This window comes from Asterias rubens, chromosome 17 (assembly GCF_902459465.1).
Source record: "Asterias rubens chromosome 17, eAstRub1.3, whole genome shotgun sequence".
Lineage (NCBI taxonomy): Eukaryota > Metazoa > Echinodermata > Asteroidea > Forcipulatida > Asteriidae > Asterias > Asterias rubens.
The window spans coordinates 1,572,881-1,596,819 of NC_047078.1; the positions used below are offsets into that span (position 1 = coordinate 1,572,881).

The following is a 23,939-nucleotide window of genomic DNA, read 5'->3' on the forward strand; positions in this document are numbered from 1 at the left end:
GTTCCAAGAGAATAATGAAAGAAAACACACCCTTAAGAGCAACTACAAATATAAATATGAATAGTAAACTTGCGGGTACAACCATGGGTAAAAAATCTCTTTTGAAGGAGTGGTGGTTCTGAAAAGAGCCGGTTTGGTCTCGACGTTTCGAACAGTGTACTCCATGTGTGGAAAGTAAAAAAAAAAAAAAAAAAAAAAAAAAACACGTTTGTTTGCCCTCAGATGGCAATAAATTGCTTCAGACCTCAATTTGTTAAAACTGCTTGAGTGAGAAATTATTTCTTTCTGAGAAATTATTTCTTTCTTAAAAACTACGTTACTTAAGAGGGAGCCACTTCTAGCAATGTTTTATACTATCAATAGCTCCCCTTGCTCATCACTAAGTAAGTTTTTGTGCTAACAGTTACTTTAACTACTTTTACCAATAGTGTCCAGTGCCTTTAAGATTTGATACAGATGCCACCAATAAATACTGTAATAATTCATATAATATAGGCGGTACAACTTTTCATATTAGAAAATTGACATTTTTCATATAGTCATTACTATTCCACCATTAATACCTTCGTCATAAAATATGTTAATATATACAGTTGTAATTGATATCAGTTGCATACATTACAAAACGGACTTTCAGTCGCTAAAAAAATAGCTAGTTTTAAATTAGATTGCATACAAAGTATAGTGTCAAACCATAATCTCCAAATGGCATATAAGATAACAAGATCATGATACAGTTAAAGACACTGGACACTATAGGTAATTCTCAAAGACAAGTCTCCTCACTTGGTGTACAAGTAATGGAAAGAGGTTGATAGTATAAAACACTGTGAGAAACGGCTCCCCTGAAGTGCCATAGTTTCCGAGAAAGATGTAATTTTCCACGAATTTGATTTCGAGACCTCAAGTTTAGAACTTGAGGTCTCGAAATCAACCTTCTAAACGCACACAACTTCGTGTGAGAAGGGTTATTTTTCTTTCATTATTATCTCGCAACTTCGATGACCGATTGAGCTCAAATTTTCACATGTTTGTTATTTTATGCATATGTTGAGATACACCAAATGTGAAGGCTAGTCTTTGACAATAACCAATAGTGTCCACTGCCTTTAAATAGCCTGTATGATAGAATGGCACCTGTGTATACAGACAAATTTAACCCAACATAGTAGACATTCACAACAGGCAGTCAAAACATTTCCAATACAATTAACCATTTTGAGACATGGTTGACAATTATTATAGAAGTGCACTGTTGTGTTTGGGTGTGTATGCAGACACACTTAACCCAAACCTATTGTGTCATCGTATAGTGTTTAACCATAATATTTCCAAATGGCATAGCAGAGAAGTCAACGATCATAAAACGATCAAATAGCTTTGTTGATGGTTTACAGTTGGCATATAGGAGGGCATTGTTGTGTTTTTGGGTGTATATTTAACCCAAACCTATTGTATCATCGTATGGTGTTCACCATATCTCGAGAATGGCATAAAACATAGCAGACATTCACAAACATATCAAAGGTGGTACAAAATATCAATGTAATTGGGGTCCCTTGCTTAAAGACCATGGACACTATTGGTAATTGTCAAAGACCAATCTTCACAGTTGGTGTATCTCAACATATGCATAAAATAACAAACCTGTGAAAATTTTAGCTCAATTGGTCGTCAAAGTTGCGAGATAATAATGAAGAAAAAACGCCCTTGTCACACGAAGTTGTGTGCTTTCAGATGCTTGATTTCGAGACTTCAAATTCTAAATCTGAGGTCTCGAAATCAAGTTCGTGGAAACTTACTTCTTTCTCAAAAACTACGTCACTTCAGAGGGAGCCGTTTCTCACAATGTTTTCTACTATCAACCTCTCCCCATTACTCGTTACCAAGTGAGGTTTTATGCTGATAATTATTTTGAGTAATTACCAATAGTGTCCACTGCCTTTAATTTAGCAAGGAAAGAAGAAGTAATTTGTGTCCTTTCAAACCAGGAACCTTATTATTATTATTTGTTTTACAACCATGCTACAAATAGCAAGGGACTCTTGCTAAAGTGCTCCCATAAAGGGGTTTGATACTTTCATAGTATTGCGTCCACCATTAAACCATACAAACTGAGAAGGAAGTCCGAAGGATAAAACTAATGGCGGCAGCTGGGCATAATTGGGCATTGTTGTTTTATGAATGCCGTCACCAAGCTGTAGCTTGTGGTTGTTTCTAGACAAAAAGCCATAAACTCCGCGTAAAGCACTCGTTCCAAGGTTGTTTTCGGTGGCGAAACAATGAACATGCAAATGGAATTGCTCATGCATAATTCGGGGGACTCGCAACAATAATTATATAATTATATAAATTTGGCGAAGGTCAAATTTAACTAACATCACCCAACCTAAACATTCTTCACCTATACTTTTGTGGTCCCAGCATTTTGAGTGGGAAAAAGACCAAAAAATAAGTTACTGTCTGTAGGCCTATGTGTATTCTCATGTGATAATATTTGTATTAACGCAATTTAAGCAATGATTGTGGTAGCTTAATTTTACCCACAGCGCAGCTAGTCAATATTTATTTTTAGTTTAACTTTGTTATTGTCTGTGCTTGAAAGATTGTGATTTTTGCAACTGAAGGTTTTTACTGTTTTTATATGTGAGCTTTTGAATTACCCTTTTTTGATATAGTAAAGATTAATTGAATTGAACTGAAATATTTTGTTTTTTCTTAACTGCTATCCTTTGTTTGTAATGACAACAGTCTTGGGTGCTCCTCTACAGAAGGCCGTATCCTTCTCTAGCTCACCCCCATTCATACCGATGTCTTATAATGTTTTCTTATTAAAAATGATACGACATGTATACTGTAACTTGTACTTCCTTGTCTATCATGAATTAAAATTATCTGTTTTATGAATGGAAATTAAAAAACAAACAAACAAGAAAACAACAAACAAACAAACAACACTCCCCCAAACAAATATAAAAATAAAATAAAATAAAATAAATGAACATTGCATAGAGTCATCACAATAACCACAAACTTTGGTTCTTAAGATGCTCTAACTTCTCCTGGTGTCCGTAGAGATAGCTAAGATGGACTGCAATCGTATTGTTATTCTTATTCCTCCATCCTTTTGTCTTGAAGTACTTGAATCCGTCCGGAAACTGGCTCGCAAGGAGGACACCAATCTTTAAGGGGAACTTCTTACTAAGTATCAAGCGATTCATAACTGTCTGGTCGGGTGTTTCCTTGTCTGTGGTCGCCAATAAGTAAACCCATTCCTTAACGAATCGTATGGTGTTTTCCGTTGGCCGGTAGAAGACAAATCCATCGCAGAAACCATAAGTTGGTGGAGTGAACTCGTTGTGAAGCGCAAAATCGAAGTCCCATTTAAGGTTTTTCAGCGGGTCGTGGAACCAGTATGTGTCCACATCAACAAATAGAACGTGGTTTCCTTTCTCTAGTAATGAGAGAAGATAAGAAGGGCGCTTATTCACCAGTCTGTTGTAGATGGCAGTATTAACCATAAGTTTGTCCGAAGTCGTGACTCCAGAGTTGGTCTTCTGCACGCGAAGACCAGGTTGGGTTTTGGCTCGCATTGATAAAGTCTGAAATGACTTTTCGTCTTCGGCGATTACGGTTATGTTTGGACGTGAACCCGTTCGCCTTATACTCTCCAACATGTTTTCTGTTAAGTCGAGAAAACCTGCATTTGTGGTGGTGAGGACTATCGCGCTTACGTTCGATCTGTTTGATACATCATCGCGGCCGAATGGTATCTCCACAACTACTGTGTTTAGGTTGAGGGCAAAGTTTGACCAAACTGTAACGTACACTGTCAAATAAAGAACACAACATAACGAATTAGCTAAACAAAAAAAGACACTGAACGTTCACTGTAAAATAAAAACACAACAAAGCAAATTAACTTTAAAAACGTGGACTGTAACGTACACTGTAAAATACAAAAACACAACAAACAGTTAACTAACTTACAAAACGGACACTGTAACGTCCGTATAATAAGAATACATCAAAAGAAAATTAACTTAGAAAAATACACTGTAACGTACACTTTAAAATAAGAATACAACCAACATACAATACAAAAACGCATGGTCAATTTACAGAATGTGCGAGAATATTTATTATATAAAATAAAAAATCACCAGCGAACAAAAATGTTGTCATAATAAGGAGACAACCAACAAAAATAGCTCTGTTGGTTGAGCACTGGCACTTTAATCCGGGGTCGTTGGTTGTAGTCCTACTTTTGTCAAATTGTTGTTGTTCAACCCCTAAATAAAAAACATTCGTACTAGTAATACATTTTTTTAATTATAAGCATTGAATAAAAAAAATAGCATTTCCGGACAAATAACCAGTAGACAAAAATTTATAAATAATAATTTAAAGTTTGACTTGACATTAAGATAGTTAGGGTAATTTATATGCTTCAACCCAAGCAAGAACTTAGAAGTTTCCAACAATTTCCAATTACTAAATTGAACGAAATAAATGATGAAAATGAAGAAACAAAATTTTGACTGACTTACCGATCGTGGAAATGACAACAACGAGTGTGAATAACAATTTCAGCAACGTGGAGTGGCGCGACTTTCTCACTGTACCAACCTAATGGGAAACCAAATAAGGATAGCAAGCAAGGATAACTAGCAGCCGCCAGAGTGTGGGTTCGAATCCCGGTCATGACACTTGCGCCCTTGACAATGGCACGTAGACATGTACAAATTGGTAGAGCTACCTGCTAAGGCTCCTATAGTGATCACTATAGGAGCCTGTTTGGTATGACTGAACCCCATTGCATACATCCGTATATGGACTGTGAAGGGATAACCCTGTTTCAGCCCCAGGAGTAGGTGAACATTAATTGGAAAAAAAGTTTCCGTATCACACCATCATTTGTTCATTCGATATGATATAATATAGTATCTAATTTACCTCAATGAGATATCCCATTTTGTAAAATGAGTGAAAATGTGGTGGTGGCGTGATACGGAAAGTTATCTGAACATTTTTGTGTGTACATGCTACGGATTGTGCATTGATTTTCACTTTTTTTATCATGACTCACACTATTAACGAATAAAAGTCACATTTTCGCATTTTTAACAAATCTTTCACATGGTTGTTCATTTAAAACATGAACACTGTCTGTGACTATGTTTCAGCTCTACCAATCATGTATAATACCTCTAACAAACAAAAAATCAACCATTCCATTTCTTTCCGTTTTCGTTTCAACGATTCTGAAATCCGCCATGTTGCAAAATTGGTCGTTGTGATTGTACCATGCCCAAAAAGTCATAGTTCAACATGAAAATCACAATAAACACGAACATTTTATTTTTATTTTCTAGTTATTTATTCATTCATAGGTACATACCGCCAGTGAGTGAACCGCCTTCCAACACATCTGGTATCCTCAGGTTAAGTATTATCCAAAAGAATATAGCTCCTCAAACTAGACAAACGGTTTTAATTTCCGTAGCTAACAAAACATCTCCGCAGCACTAACCCCCTGAACATACTTAAAAGCCTGACGTTTCGGTCCAGTAGAGTCTTTGCAGAAGACTGGCATTTAATACAACAACCGCTTTAGATGTGTACAACACAAGCAGCCAAGTGGAGACGAAAATTTAGAAAGAGGGAGGCAGAAAGCAAACAGCAAAAAAGCCAACCACTTTGACAATGCGTGGGTATTATAGTTAGTCAGACTCGTCAGAAAGTGCTATATTTGGTCGGGCAGGTACTTCCTTGCCGTCCCTTCGTTTACCACGTAGACAGGTTTACCAACTAATAATAAATACAAAAAAATTGCAGACGACGATGTATTGTTATTGTGATTTATGAGTATGCCCCTTAGCAATGCCTTGCATGTGTGACTTAATAAACCGTTAGCAAAAATAAAACGTAAATGTCAAAGGTATACTGCATGAAGAGTGTTATGGCCGAGTGGTTTAGAGTATCGAATTCAAGTTCTGCACTGTTAAAAATTTCCCTGTACATTTACAGAGAATCTTATGTCAATTGTTATTACAAATGCTGTGTTTACGTACAGACCGTTCTCTGTAAGCATTTGTGTATGCCAACAAAGCTCTGCTTTGTGTTCTTACAGTTATTCTTTGTAAACTATTTCTGTGAATTAACCAAACGTGTTTCACGGTTTGTGTTCTTACATATATTCTCTGTGAGCCTTTACGTGAATTAAAAAAAAGTTCTTGTATTCTCACAAACATTCTTTGTAAGTATTTGTGTGGTAATGAAGAGACTTTGTGAATCTACAAATTTCGTTTGTAATAATTATGAACCAACATGCGCTTGTGAATTTACAAAAGAGTTTTAACAAATCAACAGAGGGCGCTTTGTGAATCTACAATTATTTTGAAAGTTAACACATTACTGCATGTACCACGAACAATTTGGTAAATTAAGTAATTATCCACACAATCTATTAAAAAAATTAACTACACACACTTTTTCTGAGGATTTATTACACTTTTTATTATTTCATTTTCATTAAAACAATTCAATCAAAATTAATTAAATTGGGCTATAGTTTAAAAATATTTATATATATTGTATACAAAGCGTGACATCATCAGTAGTGGTTATAGGAACACGTTGCCTTGGAAAGGGCGAGTTGTTCCACGAAAAGCGTTTGAAGCCGTTTGTTATGAAATGCATTATGGTTAGGAAGATGTTTTAAATGTAGCTTATATGATCCACACACATGTCTCGAAATTGCACGGACTGCCTGTTTGACTATATAGAACATGGCAAATTTTAATGTTGATGCTCTTTAACCATCGCTAAAGCCAGGGTGCAAATCATCGCTATGCCAAACGCCTATCAACTATAATGATGGCTGATCAGGCCTTTGCAGGGCGCCCTCTAGTGAATATTGCTGACCAGTTTATCTTTGACTAAATTGACTACATAATTATGAGAGATTAACTTTCGTTTTAGACGTGTTTAGGTTAAGTCCCCCATCTTTCTTGAACTGTAACACAGCCACTTGTTTTTAGGTATAGGGCGCCATCACGAAAACAAAACCATTACCCGTGACGTCAAAATTGTTTATGAGAAGTCTTGTCCGCGCCATATTTCTATGACATGTCTCGTGTGACTTCTGCAGCTATGTGCCATATCGGTGACCGCTTGCAGTATAGCTACGCGCACCATTTCTTTGCGTGCATTTCAACTCCACAATGATAGATCAGGGTCGGTTGTCACGAAGAACCAGTCTACAAACAAGATTCCTCTATGATTGATCCCTGCAAATCCATCGTAGTTGCAAAGTAAAGTGTGATGTGACAACACAAATCACTTTGGTAACAATAAAAGTTTGGTGTTGCGATACATTTAATTACTTTGTGAAATCGGTCCAGAGGCAGGATGCAGGTTATACTCGTCTCAAGTCCAAATCCCGTGAAAATCATTTAATTTCTGTTCCACCGCCTAACGTCACTGAGAAACTTAAAGGAACACGTTGCCTTGGATCAGACGAGTTGGTCTATAAAAAGCGTTTGTAACCGTTTATTATAAAATGCATATGGATAGAAAGATCTTTTAAAAGTAGAATACTATGATCCACACTAATTTGCCTCGAAATTGCGTGGTTTTCCTTTTACTCTGCGAACTAACACGGTCGGCCATTTATGTGGGTCAAAAATTTGACTCCCATAAATGGCCGACCGTGATAATCGACGAGGTTAAAGGAAAATCGTGCAATTTCGCGGCATGTTTGTGTGGATCGTTGTATTCTACTTTTACAACACTTGTTTACCCATATGCATTTTATAACGTTTACAAACGCTTTTTATAGACCAACTCGACGGATCCAAGTCAACGTGTTCCTTTAAGGGTGCCGGGCATCCCCAGCCTCTGTGCCGCGCCTCGATCATTTTGACGGTGAGTGCGCACTGCACTTTGTTGGCGTCGATGGTACATATATATAGAATAATAACTTTATATGTGGGATGGTAGGGACCTCTCGCGCGAGAATGCGCGGCTGGGACTTTAATCAAGTCCAAAGTCACGTGCCTGAAATGAATATGGGAGAAAGGCCATGGTGGTCCCCATACTCGAACCCGCGTATGTCCGCACGGCCGATCTAGTTTTTCTTTTGTATATAACTGACATACAGATCCTTGTCATTTGATGTGGAACTTACTCCATGTGACATTCACTATTACTCCCATCCACACCGGTGATCAAAAAGACCTATTCACCCATGGGGAATAGCATTTCCAATTCAACAGTTAGGATCATCCTTGTTCCCAATGTTTTTGAGCTAAAACAAAGGAGCACCTGTGCAAAAGGTTGTGATCCGATTTGTGCATTGTTGCCGCTACGCGGCGCTATATGATTTTTGGTTGTCAGTAATTTGTGCGATTTTTCATAATGATATACTTTTAAAATGCATCAAATGACAATGATCTATATGTCAGTTATATAAAACAAATATTGAGTGGCTTTAATTCGTGGAATGGAAGGAATATTATCGCTCGGTATTGGACTTCCCCTCGTGAAATGGAACAGTCCAAATTTTGCCTTGCGATAATATTCCTCCCATTCCACTCTGAGCATCTCAATATTTGTATACTATTGGATGGTAGAGACCTCTCGCGCGAGAACGCGCGGCTGGGACTTTAATCAAGTTCAAGTCACGTGCCTGACGGCAACCTACATAAAATGAACATGGGAGATAGGCCATGGTAGTCTCCCCCATGCTCGAACCCCCGTATGTCCACACGGCCGATTCTTGTCTATATCTATGATCGATCAAGTTTAGGGGCAGGTCAACGTTCGCCTTCGTGGCTTCGACAGCTTTGTATACAGCGGAGCGACTGGAACGGCAGACCACTTGCGAGCTTGGTCTCTCCCTTGCGGCTCTATTGAAAATGTCCGTGCCACGAAGCCTCGACAAAAGGCTTAACACATAACAACAGCCACAGTCGCAGCTACAGCCGCAGCCAAAGTCACTCAGTTCAGAAATGTGCGCTTATTTCAAAGAAAAAGTACGTGGTACAATTCCGCAGCTCGGCACCATGTAAAGCATATACAATCTTGGGCCGATGTGACCCTGGTGTCACCCACCCCCACCCCGGAGATCCCGTCTCCGATACGGCGAACCATGGGCGAACTAAGTAATTTAGTCTTATAGCGCCCTTTTTAATACTCCTCCTTAATCCGATGTTATCTTCACACATGGAACTTAATCTCCAGGGGTCAGTCTTCCCTATGACACTTGGTCGTAAGGGCAGCGGTTAAAATTTGTGCCAAGACGGAAAAAACGTTACTGACAAAGTATAACGAATTACCTGAATAATAAGAAAATAGGCAGTGACTAGGAATTAAAAAAAAAGTTAACAGTTTTTAATAATAAATTATTTGTAGTCGAGTCAGCAAGTTTGAATTACTTTCACTTTTCGTGTCTATGCAAACTGATAAAGGGAGAACACTTTTGAACGGATGTAAACACACGCAGATGGTCCCCGCATTAAAGGGACAAAATTTCAAAATTCAGTAAAATTGTGGTAATATTACCTCTGCCAATGTGGCTGGGGATTCTGTCTACCTGGATTCTTTCACCCATTATGGCGAACTGTTACAGACCTAATGGCACCCTTTGTGAGGAATCATCCTTCTTCATAATTCAGCCCATGTTGTACAAAACCTTTTCTTCTCTTGTACAAAAGCAATTTTCCTAAAATCCCCACATGGATTCCTGAGGCAAGGACACAATAATTAAAGACAGTTTATATAGTACAGTATTCTCCATGTTAAGCAAGCATAACTATGGTGGTGTGGGTTGTGAATTATTTTTGTCACTGGCCCGACGTTATCAGAGTCCTTTTCACATGTAAAAACTACCCAATCGGCAAGGGAACATTTTTGGGGTACCAGTTTAAAGGCAGTGGACACTATTGGTAATTACTCAAAATAATTATTAGCATAAAACCTTACTTGGTGACGAGTAATGGGGAGAGGTTGATGGTATAAAACATTGTGAGAAGCGGTTCCTTCTGAAGTGCCATATTTTTCGAGAAAGAACTAATTTTCCACGAATTTGATTTTGAGACCTCAGATTTAGAACTTGAGGTCTTGAAATCAACCATCTAAACGCACACAACTTTGTTCCCATTATTATCTCGCAACTTCAATGACCGACTGAGCTCAAATTTCACAGGTTAGTTATTTTATACATGTGTTGAGATACACCAAGTATGGAGGTTAGTCTTTGACAATTACCAATAGTGTCCACTGCCTTTAAGTGGAATATCAATTCCAGCTCCACTTGCATGCCTATATGTTTTCTTTCGAGTGGCTTTTAGCCTTGTTTTGAAGACTTGAATTAAAATTTAAAAAAGTGTCAGTTTATTATGTAGAAAAGTTGTGACAAGAAAGAATAAGAAAAATGCAAGCAAAGACAATGGTGGGAGACTCTCTCTGCCACATGTCTCGCCAGAGTGCGCGCGCAGTACGGAGCAAGTTTGCGCATGCCCAGAGCCGAAAAGTTGGACCGTTATGTCAGCTGCTGTCAACGTCTCAAAAGTCTCAAATTAATAGAGAAAAGAAAGAAAGTGAAAATTTAATTTTCGATTTTAAAACTCTTCAATTTTTACATAATTTTGTTTTAACCTTTTAAATCGAAAGATTGTCTCTTCTCTGAGAAAAAAAAGGCTTTTCCCAAAAATCTTTCATTTTTTATCAACAAAATGTTTACAAAGTGTCAACAAAATGTTTACCCCACACTTACATCAATTATGTAAACAACTGTGTAAGCAAGCCATGTAAACCCCTGACACAAATTAAAGATAAAACAACAATAAAATAAAGAAGAACTGAAAGTGTTCGGGTGGTTGTTAAAATATTTGCAAAGTTAGCAAGCAATTGTCACTTTCAGTTTCATCGAACCATCTGGCGTTCTGAAAATTTATTTTGAAAATGTTATAAAAGCTGAGGCATTTTTTGGAGCCAACTCAAAACCAACCAAACACCAACCATCTTCCAACATGGAAGGAACCGGATATGCGTTCGTGTTGATGCTTTGCATCGCAATTGCTGCAGGTAAGTCTTCTCAAAATGATAATAAACCCTCACCAATATACCTTTATCATGCTATACCATCATCTTGATCATGTTCCCTGTATCCAACAACAGTAATGGATGCTTATATTCATGGTACAAAAAAACAACCAGACTAACTTTACTTCCAGCCTCAGTATGGGTACACTGGTTTGAATGTGAGAAAATCAAGATGGCCACACCATGACAAAGGTCAATACGTATTGTTTGAAGCTTTGCATGGTGTGGATAAATAGGAAGAAACTATAAATAATAGTAAGGTTTGGAGTACAACCATGTGTAAATCTCATTTTTATCTTGTGGGAGTGTCGGCTCTCTAAAAAGAGCCGGTGTGGTTTCGACGATTCGAACAGCCTGTGCTCGAACGGTATACTTTGCGCATTCTTCTGAAGACGAGCAGAGTGTACTGTTCGAAACGTCGAGGATACATCTGCTGTTTTCAGAGAGCCATACACTCACACAAAATATAATTCGGAAGAGACTTTGCAAGTTTGTTGTGAAAGTTTAATAAAATTAATTTTACGGAAATGAACAAAGAAAACCAGATACACTTGATCTCCTTTCCCATGTTACTTGCGAACAATTACGAATTTTGCCCAACCGACTTTTAAATGTTAACATTAAACCTATGAAATTGTAGCAAAGAGTCTAGTTTTGTCCTGGTATTTTTTCCCCTTTAAGTTCTAACGTTATCATTAAACCTATGAAATGCTAGCACAAGAGTTTAGTTTTTCCTGGTATTATTTTTTTCCCTATCAGGATATCAAACGGGTAACCCGTCGAACGACTACGAAACTGATGGCCCCTGTGACTATTCTGACTACGATTCCTATGGTAGCTGTGGTTATTGGCAGTGGAGATGTTATTACTCCGGGAAATGCATCTCTCAGTCACAGAAGTGTAACGGTCGCAATGACTGTCCCAACGGTGAAGACGAATACAACTGCCATGGTAAAAATCTGCTTCTTGAAACCTTTCAAACGAAATGATGACAACGATTAGGTTAATTTAACATGTCTATTATGTATACTATAGTGTGCCACAAAAGCTTTAGAGCTTGGACACTTCAATAATCTTCAAAGAATAAAAAAACATGATATAACATTTACTTTACCTTTTGACTTCAGGGTACCAAACGGATTACCCGTCCTACGACTACGACACTGATTCCCCATCTGACTACGACTCTTATGGTAGCTGTGGTTATTGGCAGTGGAGATGTTATTACTCCGGGAAATGCATCTCTCAGTCACAGAAGTGTAACGGTCGCAATGACTGTCCCAACGGTGAAGACGAATACAACTGCCATGGTAAATATCTACTTCTTGAAACCTTTAAAACGAAATGATGACAACGATTAGGTTAATTTAACTTGTCTATTATGTATACTATAGTGTGCCACAAAAGCTTTAGAGCTTGGACACTTCAATTATCTTCAGAAAAAAAATGATATAACATTTACTTTACCTTTTGACTTCAGGGTATCAAACGGATTACCCGTCCTACGACTACGACACTGATTCCCCATCTGACTACGATTCCTATGGTAGCTGTGGTTATTGGCAGTGGAGATGTTATTACTCCGGGAAATGCATCTCTCAGTCACAGAAGTGTAACGGTCGCAATGACTGTCCCAACGGTGAAGACGAATACAACTGCCATGGTAAATATCTACTTCTTGAAACCTTTAAAACGAAATGATGACAACGATTAGGTTAATTTAACTTGTCTATTATGTATACTATAGTGTGCCACAAAAGCTTTAGAGCTTGGACACTTCAATAATCTTCAGAGAAAACAAAATGATATAACATTTACTTTACGTTTTGACTCAGGGTACCAAACGGATTACCCGTCCTACGACTACGACACTGATTCCCCATCTGACTACGACTCTTATGGTAGCTGTGGTTATTGGTGGCAGTGGAGATGTTATTACTCCGGGAAATGCATCTCTCAGTCACAGAAGTGTAACGGTAACAATGACTGTCCCAACGGTGAAGACGAATACAACTGTCATGGTAAAAATCTACTTCTTGAAACCTTTAAAACGAAATGATGACAACGATTAGGTTAATTTAACATGTCTATTATGTATACTATAGTGTGCCACAAAAGCTTTAGAGCTTGGACACTTCAATTATCTTCAGAAAAAAAATAATATAACATTTACTTTACCTTTTGACTTCAGGGTACCAAACGGATTACCCGTCATACGACTACGACACTGATTCCCCATCTGACTACGACTCTTATGGTAGCTGTGGTTATTGGCAGTGGAGATGTTATTACTCCGGGAAATGCATCTCTCAGTCACAGAAGTGTAACGGTAACAATGACTGTCCCAACGGTGAAGACGAATACAACTGCCATGGTAAAAATCTACTTCTTGAAACCTTTAAAACGAAATGATGACAACGATTAGGTTAATTTAACATGTCTATTATGTATACTATAGTGTGCCACAAAAGCTTTAGAGCTTGGACACTTCAATAATCTTCAGAGAAAAAAAAATGATATAACATTTACTTTACGTTTTGACTTCAGGGTACCAAACGGATTACCCGTCCTACGACTACGACACCGATTCCCCATCTGACTACGACTCTTATGGTAGCTGTGGTTATTGGTGGCAGTGGAGATGTTATTACTCCGGGAAATGCATCTCTCAGTCACAGAAGTGTAACGGTAACAATGACTGTCCCAACGGTGAAGACGAATACAACTGTCATGGTAAAAATCTACTTCTTGAAACCTTTAAAACGAAATGATGACAACGATTAGGTTAATTTAACATGTCTATTATGTATACTATAGTGTGCCACAAAAGCTTTAGAGCTTGGACACTTCAATTATCTTCAGAAAAAAAATAATATAACATTTACTTTACCTTTTGACTTCAGGGTACCAAACGGATTACCCGTCCTACGACTACGACACTGATTCCCCATCTGACTACGACTCTTATGGTAGCTGTGGTTATTGGCAGTGGAGATGTTATTACTCCGGGAAATGCATCTCTCAGTCACAGAAGTGTAACGGTCGCAATGACTGTCCCAACGGTGAAGACGAACACAACTGCCATGGTAAAAATCTACTCCTTGAAACTTTTAAAACAAAATGATGGCAAAAGATTCGGTTAAAATTTATATTAAGAATAACTATAGTGTGCAAATTCGATGATAATTTAGCCCAGCTTTTCAAAGAAATGTTATTTTATGCATGTTGTACGACTACGACAGCTACACTGATGACCCTTCCGACAACTGGTCCGACTACGACGACTATAGCGGTAGATTATTATTATTTTTTTTTTACCCATATTATCAAGGCGCTACAATAATTATAATACCCTACACGTGTATACAAAGCAGTGGACACTATTGGTAATTTCTCAAAAATAATAATTATCAGCATAAAACCTCAACTGGTAACGAGTAATGGGGGGAGGTTGATGGTATAAAACATTGTGAGAAACGACTTCCTCTGAAGTGACGTAGTTTTCAAAAAAGAAATAATTTTCCACGAATTTGATTTCGAAACCTCAAGTTCTCGAAAACAAGCATCTGAAAGTACCAACTACTTTTTTTCATAGTTATTTCGCAACTTCGACGATCAATTGAGCTCAAATTTTCACAGGTTTGTTATCTTACGCACATGTTGAGATACACCAAGTGAGAAGACTGGTCTTTGACATTTACCAAACGTGTACAGTGCCTTTAAAGGCAGTGGACACTATTGGTAATTACTCAAAATAATTACTGGCATAAAACCTTTCTTGGTGACGAGTAATAGGGAGAGAAGTTGATGGTATAAAACATTGTGAGAAACGGCTCCCTCTGAAGCGCCATAGTTTTCGAGAAAGAAGTAATTTTCCACGAATTTGATTTCGGACCAGTCTACTCCATTTTAAGACGTTATAGTTGCACATCGATTAATCTATTTCTGTGACGTCACTCTATTTTGATAATAATAATAATAATAATAATAATAATAATAATAATAATAATAATAATAATATCGACGTCTTATATAGCGCACGTATCTACCAAACAAGGTACTCAAGGCGCTGAGTATATACAAACTTGATGGAAGTGAAGATTTCTCATACGAATCTACACGCACGAATTTACACTTTACTGAAGAGTAAACAGTTCAACTTGAAAATTACTGTCTTTCCGAACTGAAAGATAACATGGTGTGCAACAAAACACAGCTGAAAACATGTTATCTTTCAGTTAAAACAAAAAATTCCAACTGAAAAATACATCTATAACACAAATTGTTGTTCACATAATTATTAAGGGAAAGAGTTTATCAAGTCAGAGAATAGAATCTAAAGTGTAGATTCGTGACTACAACTTGCCTTTGGCTCACATTCTATTCACGAATCTACACTTTCTCGTCCATTCTCCTTAAACTTAATCAACTCTCTTTGATTCTGAAACAGATGATGGTGTGCGACTAGTTGGTGGAAACTTCTCCTCTGAAGGTAGAGTTGAAGTAAGGTATAATGGCACATGGGGCACTGTATGTGACGACGACTGGGACATCAGAGACGCCAACGTTGTGTGCAGACAACTCGGCTATACTGGAGCAACTGATGCATGGCAGAACGCACACTTTGGACAAGGAACAGGTCAAATACTCATGGACAACGTCAACTGCAATGGACATGAAGGCAGATTGCAGAATTGTAATTTCCAGGGTTGGGGTTCGCACAATTGTGGACATTATGAAGATGCCTCCGTGACGTGTAATGAAGGTAAGATGTAATAGGAATAAAAGGTCACTATTCTTAAGTTTCTGGACCTTTAAAGTCACTGGAAACTTTGGTAGTTACTCAAAATATATATTAGCATAACAATTTAATTGGTAACGAGCAATGGAGAGCTGCATTAAGGGTAAACACTTTGTGAGAAACGGCTCCCTCTCAAATAAAGTAGTTTTTCGCGAAAGAGGTATTTTCTCATTAAAATAATAAAAGCCTTCAGCTGATGATGCATTTTATTGCACTCAAGTTCGTACAACAAGGGTGTTTTTTCTTTCATAATTTTCTTGCAAATTCGATGATAATTGAGCCCAGCTTTTCAAAGAAATGTTATTTTATGCATATATGTTGTGATACACCAATTGAGAATACTGGTATTTGACAATTACAAAACGTTTGCCTAAAGGCAGGCACTATAGACCCTTTTGGTAAATATAGAACAGTTCGTGTCTTGTTTAAATTCTTTAAAACAAAATAACGGCAAAGACCTCGGTCAATTTGTTGTTTCTTTTACGCGTGAAAATAGTGATAGTCAGCACAAAAGCTTTAAAAAAAAAACTTTAATAATCTTCAGAGAATGAAAAATATGATCTAACATTACCTTACCTTCTGACTTCAGGATATCAAACGGATTACCCAGATTATCCATCGTACGACTACGACAGCGACACTGATGGCCCATCCGACAACTGGTCCGACTACGACTATAGCGGTAGATTATTATTATTATTTTTTTACCCATATCAAGGCGCTACAATAATTATAATACCCCACAAGTGTATAGCAGTGGACACTATTGGTAATTATTAAAAAATAGTAATTATCAGCATAAAACCTCAACTGGTAACGAGTAATGGGGGGAGGTTGATAGTATAAAACATTGTGAGAAACGACTTCCTCTGAAGTGACGTAGTTTTCAAGAAAGAAATAATTTTCCACGAATTTGATTTCGAAACCTCAAGTTCTCGAAATCAAGCATCTGAAAGCACCAACTACTTTTTTTCATAATTATTTCGCAACTTCGACGATCAATTGAGCTAAAAGTTTCACAGGTTTGTTATCTTACGCACATGTTGAGATACACCAATTGAGAAGACTGGTCTTTGACATTCCAAACGTGTACAGTGCCTTTAAAGGCAGTGGACACTATTGGTAATTACTCAAAGTAATTACTGGCATAAAACCTTTCTTGGTGACGAGTAATAGGGAGAGAAGTTGATGGTATAAAACATTGTGAGAAACGGTTCCCTCTGAAGCGCCATAGTTTCCGAGAAAGAAGTAATTTTCCACGAATTTGATTTCGAGACCTCAGATTTAGAACTTGAGGTCTCGAAATCAACCATCTAAACGCACACAACTTTGTGTGACAAGAGTTATTTTTTTCATTATTATCTCGCAACTTCGATGACCGATTGAGCTCAAATTTTCACAGGTTTGTTATGTTATGCATATGTTGAGATACACCAACTGTGAAGGCTAGTCTTTGACAATTACCAATAGTGTCCACTGCCTTTAAGTTTAAATTTCATTATCTGGAGGTATGCCGTTGCTGACAATAGCAATGAAAACATCTTGATTGTACAACATTCAAGTAAAATAAGTGTACAATTCCCTTGTCACATGAGGAAACTTTTGCATGCAACAAAGACTGAAGCACCCAACTGCAGCAGTGCAGGATACACGACCACTTTTGGTAGCATCCATAATTATTTGCAGACATTGTGTCTTACGATCCTATTACAAATAATTTGTGAACTATCAAATGAGATTGGCTTTGAACCTTAGAGTGACTGACACCATTATAGTCTCTTGACAGTCTCCTGACGATGGCTAGAGCGAAGCTAGTCGATTTTTGTTGTTGTTATACTATTTAGAACTCACACCACTGTAGTTAAGTTACAACGATCCTATATCAAAGCTAGGCCTAATAAAAGTAGTACTCCCAGCCAATTTTCTAACTTCTGCCCAGGTAGTAGCTAAAAAGTAGGACAGTTCTTTGCAGAACCGAGTCTTCCGAAATCCGAAAATCCGCGGTAGTATAGCAAGACAGTTCTTTGAACAAACTCTACTTGGCAAGTAGACACACACATGATGTTACCGCAAACAGATATATTGATACCTCACCATGCAATGTCTCAAATCCCATATTAGTATAAATGTTGTACTTCTTTCCTCTTTAGTATATCATTGCGACGATGGCAGGCAAATTCCTAGAGTGTGGAGGTGTGATCGTATTGTAGATTGCACTGATGGAGATGACGAGGCGCACTGCTTCCATCACGGAGACTCGGGTAAGATTCAATCTCAATCAGCTTCCGCCATCTACCGTCAGCTACCGTCTTGTCGGTACTTAAAGGCAATGGACACCTTTGGACCATGGCCAGTAGTGTCGTGGCCGAGCGGTAAAGAGCACTGAATTCAAACTCTGGTGTTTCTGATCAGCCGTGGGTTCGAATCACCAGCCGTGACACTTGTGTCCTTAAGCAAGACACAAACCATTGCTTCGTCCTTTGGATAGGACGTAAAGCCGTTGGTCCCATGTGTTATGTAACGCATGTAAAAGAACCAGTGCACTTATCGAAAAGAGAAGGGGTTCGCCCCGGTGTTCCGGGTCCGACCGGCAGCAAATTGCGCCACAGCACCTTGTAAAGCATTACATGGTTCTATCAGAATTAGGTCTCATAATTCAAACGTTCCCACATCTGGCAGGAAATACTGTATGTTACAGCGCCAGGAGCGTCACTGGGTGACGGACATGTGCGCTATATAAGAAGCCAAAATTGTTATTTTATTTAAAATAAAATTATGAAAATTTTGACTCAATTTGGTCATCGATATTTAAGACTAACGGAAAAATACCCTTGCTTCACAAAGCCGATGAGAGCTGCTGATATAGTATAAAACATTGTGAGAAACGGCTCACTCTGAAGTAACGTATATAGTTCTTGAGAAAGAAGTAATTTCTCACTATAATATTTGAACTGAATATAAGAGACCTCAGCTGAGGTCTCGAAATCAAGGCATCTGAAAGCACACAACTTGTGTGACAAGGGTGTTTTTTCTTCCATTATTCTCTCGCAACTTCGACGACCAATAATGGAGTCCAAATGTTTACAGATTTGTTATTTTATGCATAATGTTGAGATACACCAATGTCCGAATTAATGTTTTACAAGTATAAACAACGCCATTTTCACCATTGTCGAGGACCAAATTACCTTGTCAATATAAGTAATTTATTTCTGCGACTACGCCAGCTTTTTTTTTTTTTTTTTTTTGATTTGTTTGTCTTAAGTAATTTTGTGTTTGTTGTAAATTTAATGGAACAGCTCTTCATTTTGTATATTGTTTTTAAGATTGTTTTAAGCATTAAAGTTCCATTTCAAAAGTCAAGTGAGATACACCAGCATTAATGAGAGGACTGGTCTTTGACAGTTACCAAAGGTTTCAGGTGTTTTTAATACATCTCTGATGATTGACTTTCTTGCAGGGAGTGTCTCCAAGAAGGATGAGGTTGAGGGTGAGAGGGATACTCTTATGGAGAAGCTTCGTGCACGCATGCGCAAGGAAGCGAAAGATGAAGCAAAGCCTCAGTAGGCCTACTAAAAAAATAAGATTTTGCAAGTCATTTCCAAGGTGATGTTTTGTTCTGTCTTCCAATTTGTTTTCCTCCTTCAATTCAATTCAATGAACATTTGTTTCGGTATTGCCCTCACAAGATAAAATAAATTGTGTGTTTCATAATAATTATTAACAGTTGACGGTTTTAAACAGTAGACAACATTATTAATAAGTCAGACAGGCAAAGCTAAGGAATGGGTGACAATTTGGCTTTTGTACACTAACCTATTGACAGAAGACCCACAAAGATAAAGACAATTGCAATGGACAACAAGGACAGACGAACACACGTAGGTGTACCAACAATATTGTACCAAAAGCAAGCCATCTTGCATTACACCATTCTTTCTTAATCAGTATCAAGTTTTCTGTTGACTGTTAGCATTTCATTTTCTCTTTGTGCGCCGCGGGTGTCTTTATTGACAGATGCGCAGTGTAAAAAAACATATAATTATAATTGTTTATTCATTACTATTTATTATTCAGTAGGCCTTTAACAAGTCGTTTTGTCCCAATGTGATTTCCCCCACTTTCTTGTCATGCATTCTGTGTTAACATGACATATAGATTGTAGTCAGAAAAAACACACCTCACATTAAAAAATAGTTACAAACAATCATTTTGAAGAACACTCGGAAAACCGATATTACGGTAGTTTACACGCAGGGCGCCCTCTGTTGGTATTGTGCTACACTAAACAAGACTATTCACTATTTTGACGGACTGTTTTTCAGTAGGCTTCAGATTAAACTGTTACAACGATTGACAAATGCATGCACGAGTGTGTTTTATATGCACTTTATAAAGTTGTAAGGGTCTAAAATTGGATCGTGTGTGGGTAACGTCTATGTTAGGTATTAGCTTGTTGGTCTGCCTTTTAAAGGCACTGTACACGTTTGGTAATTGTCAAATACCAGTGTTCTCACTTGGTGTATCCCATCATGAGCATAAAATAACAAGCCTGTGCAAATTTGGGCTCAATCGGTCATCGAAGTGGCGAGAAAATGATGAAAGTAAAAAAACACCCTTGCTTAGACGAATGTGTGTGCTTTCGGATAGGAATAAAAGACTTCTAGCTGGAAGTCTTTTATTATTTTAGTGAGAAATTACCTCTTTTTCAAAAACTACAATACTTCAGAGGGAGTCGTTTCCCACAATGTGTTATACTATCAACGGCTCTCCAATGCTCGTTACCAAGTAAATTTTTAAGTTAATATTTGTTTTGAGTAATTACCAAACGTGTACCGTCCCTTTAAAACAAAGGCGACATTTATCAGGCATTGACCCTACTGGTTAAAACAAAAGTAGGACAATTTAATTATTAGAATTATACAATCGACCTACTATTTTTTTTTTTTTTTTTTTTTTTACTTTTCCAGTTTTTTTTTGTCGTTGATTTTTTTAGGGCTTAATAATATACACTAGCAAAATCAGAAATCAGATATTTGAATAAGAAAATAATGTCTGGTTTTTAAAGTGCTGTCTTTTTGAATGAAAGTAATTTGTTTGAAAGAGGTCTTAAGTTTGAGTGTCTTGCATCGAGTTTGTTTGAGTATGAGTCCGAGTTGATCAGTTTCACGTTTACAGATTACTATTTTTACTTCTCCTGTTGATTACAGATGACGTCATGGATATTAAGGCTGCCAAGAATCTGACCACGGACAAGTTATTAGATAGCAAGTCATATCCTAATTTATGATGTATAGTCACTGGCAAGTTAGTTTAAGCTTTACGGTTGCTCTTGTGTTTTTGTTCACCTTTGATGTTTATTTGCGCTTCGGAATGAATGACTGACTGGAAAGATACCCCTATACTTTACTTTATTGTTGAACTTGCATTATTCCCGGGTATACAGAAAAACAGTGTTGATAATGTAGTCATTCTAAAAGTGCAAAATCAGGTAATGAAATCCAAATCATAATTATCACATTCATTACATCAACAACAAGCTAAGTGGTTTTGTGTATTTAACTGCCATAAATGGAAGTTGAAGTTGAACTGTCAGGGCTTGATGATAATAAATTTTCTTACAAAAGCTGCTGCCACAACAGTCGAAAAATAATGTTTCCTGTTATTATTAATTTTATTTATTTATTAGTTTTTTTAAAGAAATAGACGAAAATCCTAACTCACACTAGTTCGGGCACTCAAAGCAGACTTGTTGAAAATAAAAGAACAACAGCAACAAAATAAACAGTCGTTCATTTGGACCGAAAACGGTACTGTCATATTTATAGATAAATAAATAAATACCAATATCAATGTTAAAAGTCATTAGCCGAAGTTCAAAGTGAAGCTTGTCAGAACATTGAACCAAACCGTGAATAAATCGATCTGCAACAATTTTTTTTAAGATTGGGATCCTGAGGCCGAAGCCGGTCTTTACGAAACGGTTTATTTGGACATTGGTCTTGACAATTTTACAAAATAATAATGTCCACGTAAGAAACTAGGTACCACACAATATCGTAAAAACACGTACACGGTCTATAATAAAGTAAGTTGTTGTGTGTCGGACTTTATTCTGACACTGAAGTGCAATAAAACATATTTTAGCTGCAGAAGTTATGAAATCAAATGTCTTTTTTTTTTAAATGTGTGTATATCTTGTGTAATGTAATTAACCAGATTTTCTTGTAAACAACTTATAGAACGGGTTTGCCTCGCTGTGTCTGTTTCGATTGGTTTGGCTGTATAATGCGCCACCACCTTGTTAACCATTACATGGTGCGTAAAAGGAGTAGTTCGCATTGGTATTCCTGGTTTAATTGGCTGCATACTTGTAAACCATTACAATGTGAAAGGTAGTTCGCACCGGGTTCATGGTTTGATTGGCACAGCACCTTGTAGACCATAAAACATGGTGCTATGTAATAGGAGTAGTTTGCATTGGTGTTCCTGGTTTGATTGGCTGCATATTGCACCACAGCACCTTGTAAACCATTACATGGTGCGTAAAAGGAGTAGTTCGCCCTGGTGTTCCTGGTTTAATTGGCTGCATATTGCGCCACAGCACCTTGTAAACCATTACATGGTGCGTAAAAGGAGTAGTTCGCACCGGTGTTCCTGGTTTGATTGGCTGCATATTGCACCACAGCACCTTGTAAACCATTACATGGTGCGTAAAAGGAGTAGTTCGCCCTGGTGTTCCTGGTTTAATTGGCTGCATATTGCGCCACAGCACCTTGTAAACCATTACATGGTGCGTAAAAGGAGTAGTTCGCACCGGTGTTCCTGGTTTGATTGGCTGCATATTGCACCACAGCACCTTGTAAACCATTAAATGGTGCGTAAAAGGAGTAGTTCGCACCGGTGTTCCTGGTTTGATTGGCTGCATATTGCACCACAGCACCTTGTAAACCATTACGTAGTGCTCTGTATAAAAGGAATGGGTCTTATACTTCTAGACATAGCTCTGCATATCTTTCCTCTTGTGTAATGTAGACTTGTGGACAAGTCGTCAATGGTCCCACGCGATGAGATAGTCAAGTTGTGGCGGTGCTCTCGCGAAATCACTGTTCTCGCGCGAACTGCTGATGCCCGACAATTCGGCAACCAGCAGTTCGCGATCTCCCCATAGCAGCACCGCCGCAACTCGACTATCTCACCGCGTGGGACCATTAACGACTTGTCCACAAGTCTAGTGTAATGTAGACTTGTGGACAAGATTTTCGTGTTTAAACAACTTATTTATGGAGAAAACTATCCTTTTCCTGTGACCCCGTAAATCAATATGTGGCAGAGTTCACATTATTTAACACCATGATTACCTCTTGTACACACATTCTCAAATACGCATCCCTTTAGATACATCATTTGTTCTTTCCATACTTGTACTTATAACATTTACCCCTTGACTTAGAACACAAAATTCCTTGTAGGAACACCCTGGTCCTTAGAATGTCCCTATAAATGGGTTCCTTTTTTTCCCCTTTTTCCCTGGTCTCCAACAGGTACCGAATATGAAAGCAAAATGTACCCCCCCCCCCCCCCCGTCACCCTCCCCTAAGAACTGCTGACAATTCAAGAATACAATAAAGACACAATTTGTGGAAACCACGCCCCATATAGAGTATCAAGTGATTTGAGTTGCACCATCTTAAAATTTAATCCTATACAATTTGAAAATTGAAGATTCTACCACAAACATGATCTACTTAAACACACTGTACACGTTTTGTAATTTGTCAAAAACCAGTGTCCTCACTTGGTCTATCCCATTATAAGCATAAAATAACAAACCTGTGAAAACTTGGGCTCAATTGGCCATCGAAGTTGCAAGAAAATGATGAAAGAAAAAACACCCTTGTTGGACGAATTTGTGTGCTTTGAGATAGGAATAAAGACTTCAAGCAAGAAGTCTTTTACTATTTGTGTGAGAAATTACCCCTTTCTAAAAAAATTATGTTACTTCAGAGGGAGTCGTTTCCCACAATGT

The 23,939-nt window shown here is 37.8% G+C and overlaps 2 protein-coding genes across 2 annotated transcripts; one reads left to right on the forward strand and one right to left on the reverse strand.

Annotated features, from left to right (window-relative positions):
• Window positions 1-2,657: 2,657 nt before the first annotated feature.
• On the reverse strand, window positions 2,658-5,738 carry LOC117301557 (UDP-D-xylose:L-fucose alpha-1,3-D-xylosyltransferase 3-like). The gene is made up of 3 exons (XM_033785586.1): window positions 5,402-5,738; window positions 4,551-4,629; window positions 2,658-3,829 (listed from the first exon to the last, which is right to left on the reverse strand). The coding sequence occupies exons 1-3, from the start codon at window positions 5,429-5,431 to the stop codon at window positions 3,018-3,020; spliced, it is 921 nt and encodes a 306-aa protein (XP_033641477.1). The 5' UTR covers window positions 5,432-5,738; the 3' UTR covers window positions 2,658-3,017.
• Window positions 5,739-11,036: 5,298 nt separating this feature from the next.
• LOC117301695 (sortilin-related receptor-like) lies at window positions 11,037-22,025 on the forward strand. The gene is made up of 11 exons (XM_033785722.1): window positions 11,037-11,091; window positions 11,869-12,060; window positions 12,237-12,419; window positions 12,590-12,772; window positions 12,945-13,130; window positions 13,301-13,483; window positions 15,560-15,874; window positions 16,500-16,592; window positions 18,061-18,171; window positions 19,371-19,516; window positions 21,121-22,025. Exons 1-10 carry the CDS (start codon window positions 11,037-11,039, stop codon window positions 19,475-19,477), a joined length of 1,608 nt encoding a protein of 535 aa, XP_033641613.1. The 3' UTR covers window positions 19,478-19,516; window positions 21,121-22,025.
• Window positions 22,026-23,939: the final 1,914 nt, after the last annotated feature.

Bases quoted from the DNA above. Each gene is read 5' to 3' on its own strand.
- LOC117301557 (XM_033785586.1), bottom strand. From the start codon at position 5,431: ATGTGTTGGAAGGCGGTTCACTCACTGGCG. The intron at 4,630-5,401 runs GTATGTACCTAT...GTTTCCCATTAG, and splicing joins AGGCGGTTCACTCACTGGCG to GTTGGTACAGTGAGAAAGTC. The intron at 3,830-4,550 runs GTAAGTCAGTCA...TTTATTTGACAG, and splicing joins TGTTGTCATTTCCACGATCG to TGTACGTTACAGTTTGGTCA.
- LOC117301695 (XM_033785722.1), top strand. From the start codon at position 11,037: ATGGAAGGAACCGGATATGCGTTCGTGTTGATGCTTTGCATCGCAATT. The intron at 16,593-18,060 runs GTAGATTATTAT...TTTCCTCTTTAG, and splicing joins GTCCGACTACGACTATAGCG to TATATCATTGCGACGATGGC. The intron at 18,172-19,370 runs GTAAGATTCAAT...ACTTTCTTGCAG, and splicing joins CTTCCATCACGGAGACTCGG to GGAGTGTCTCCAAGAAGGAT.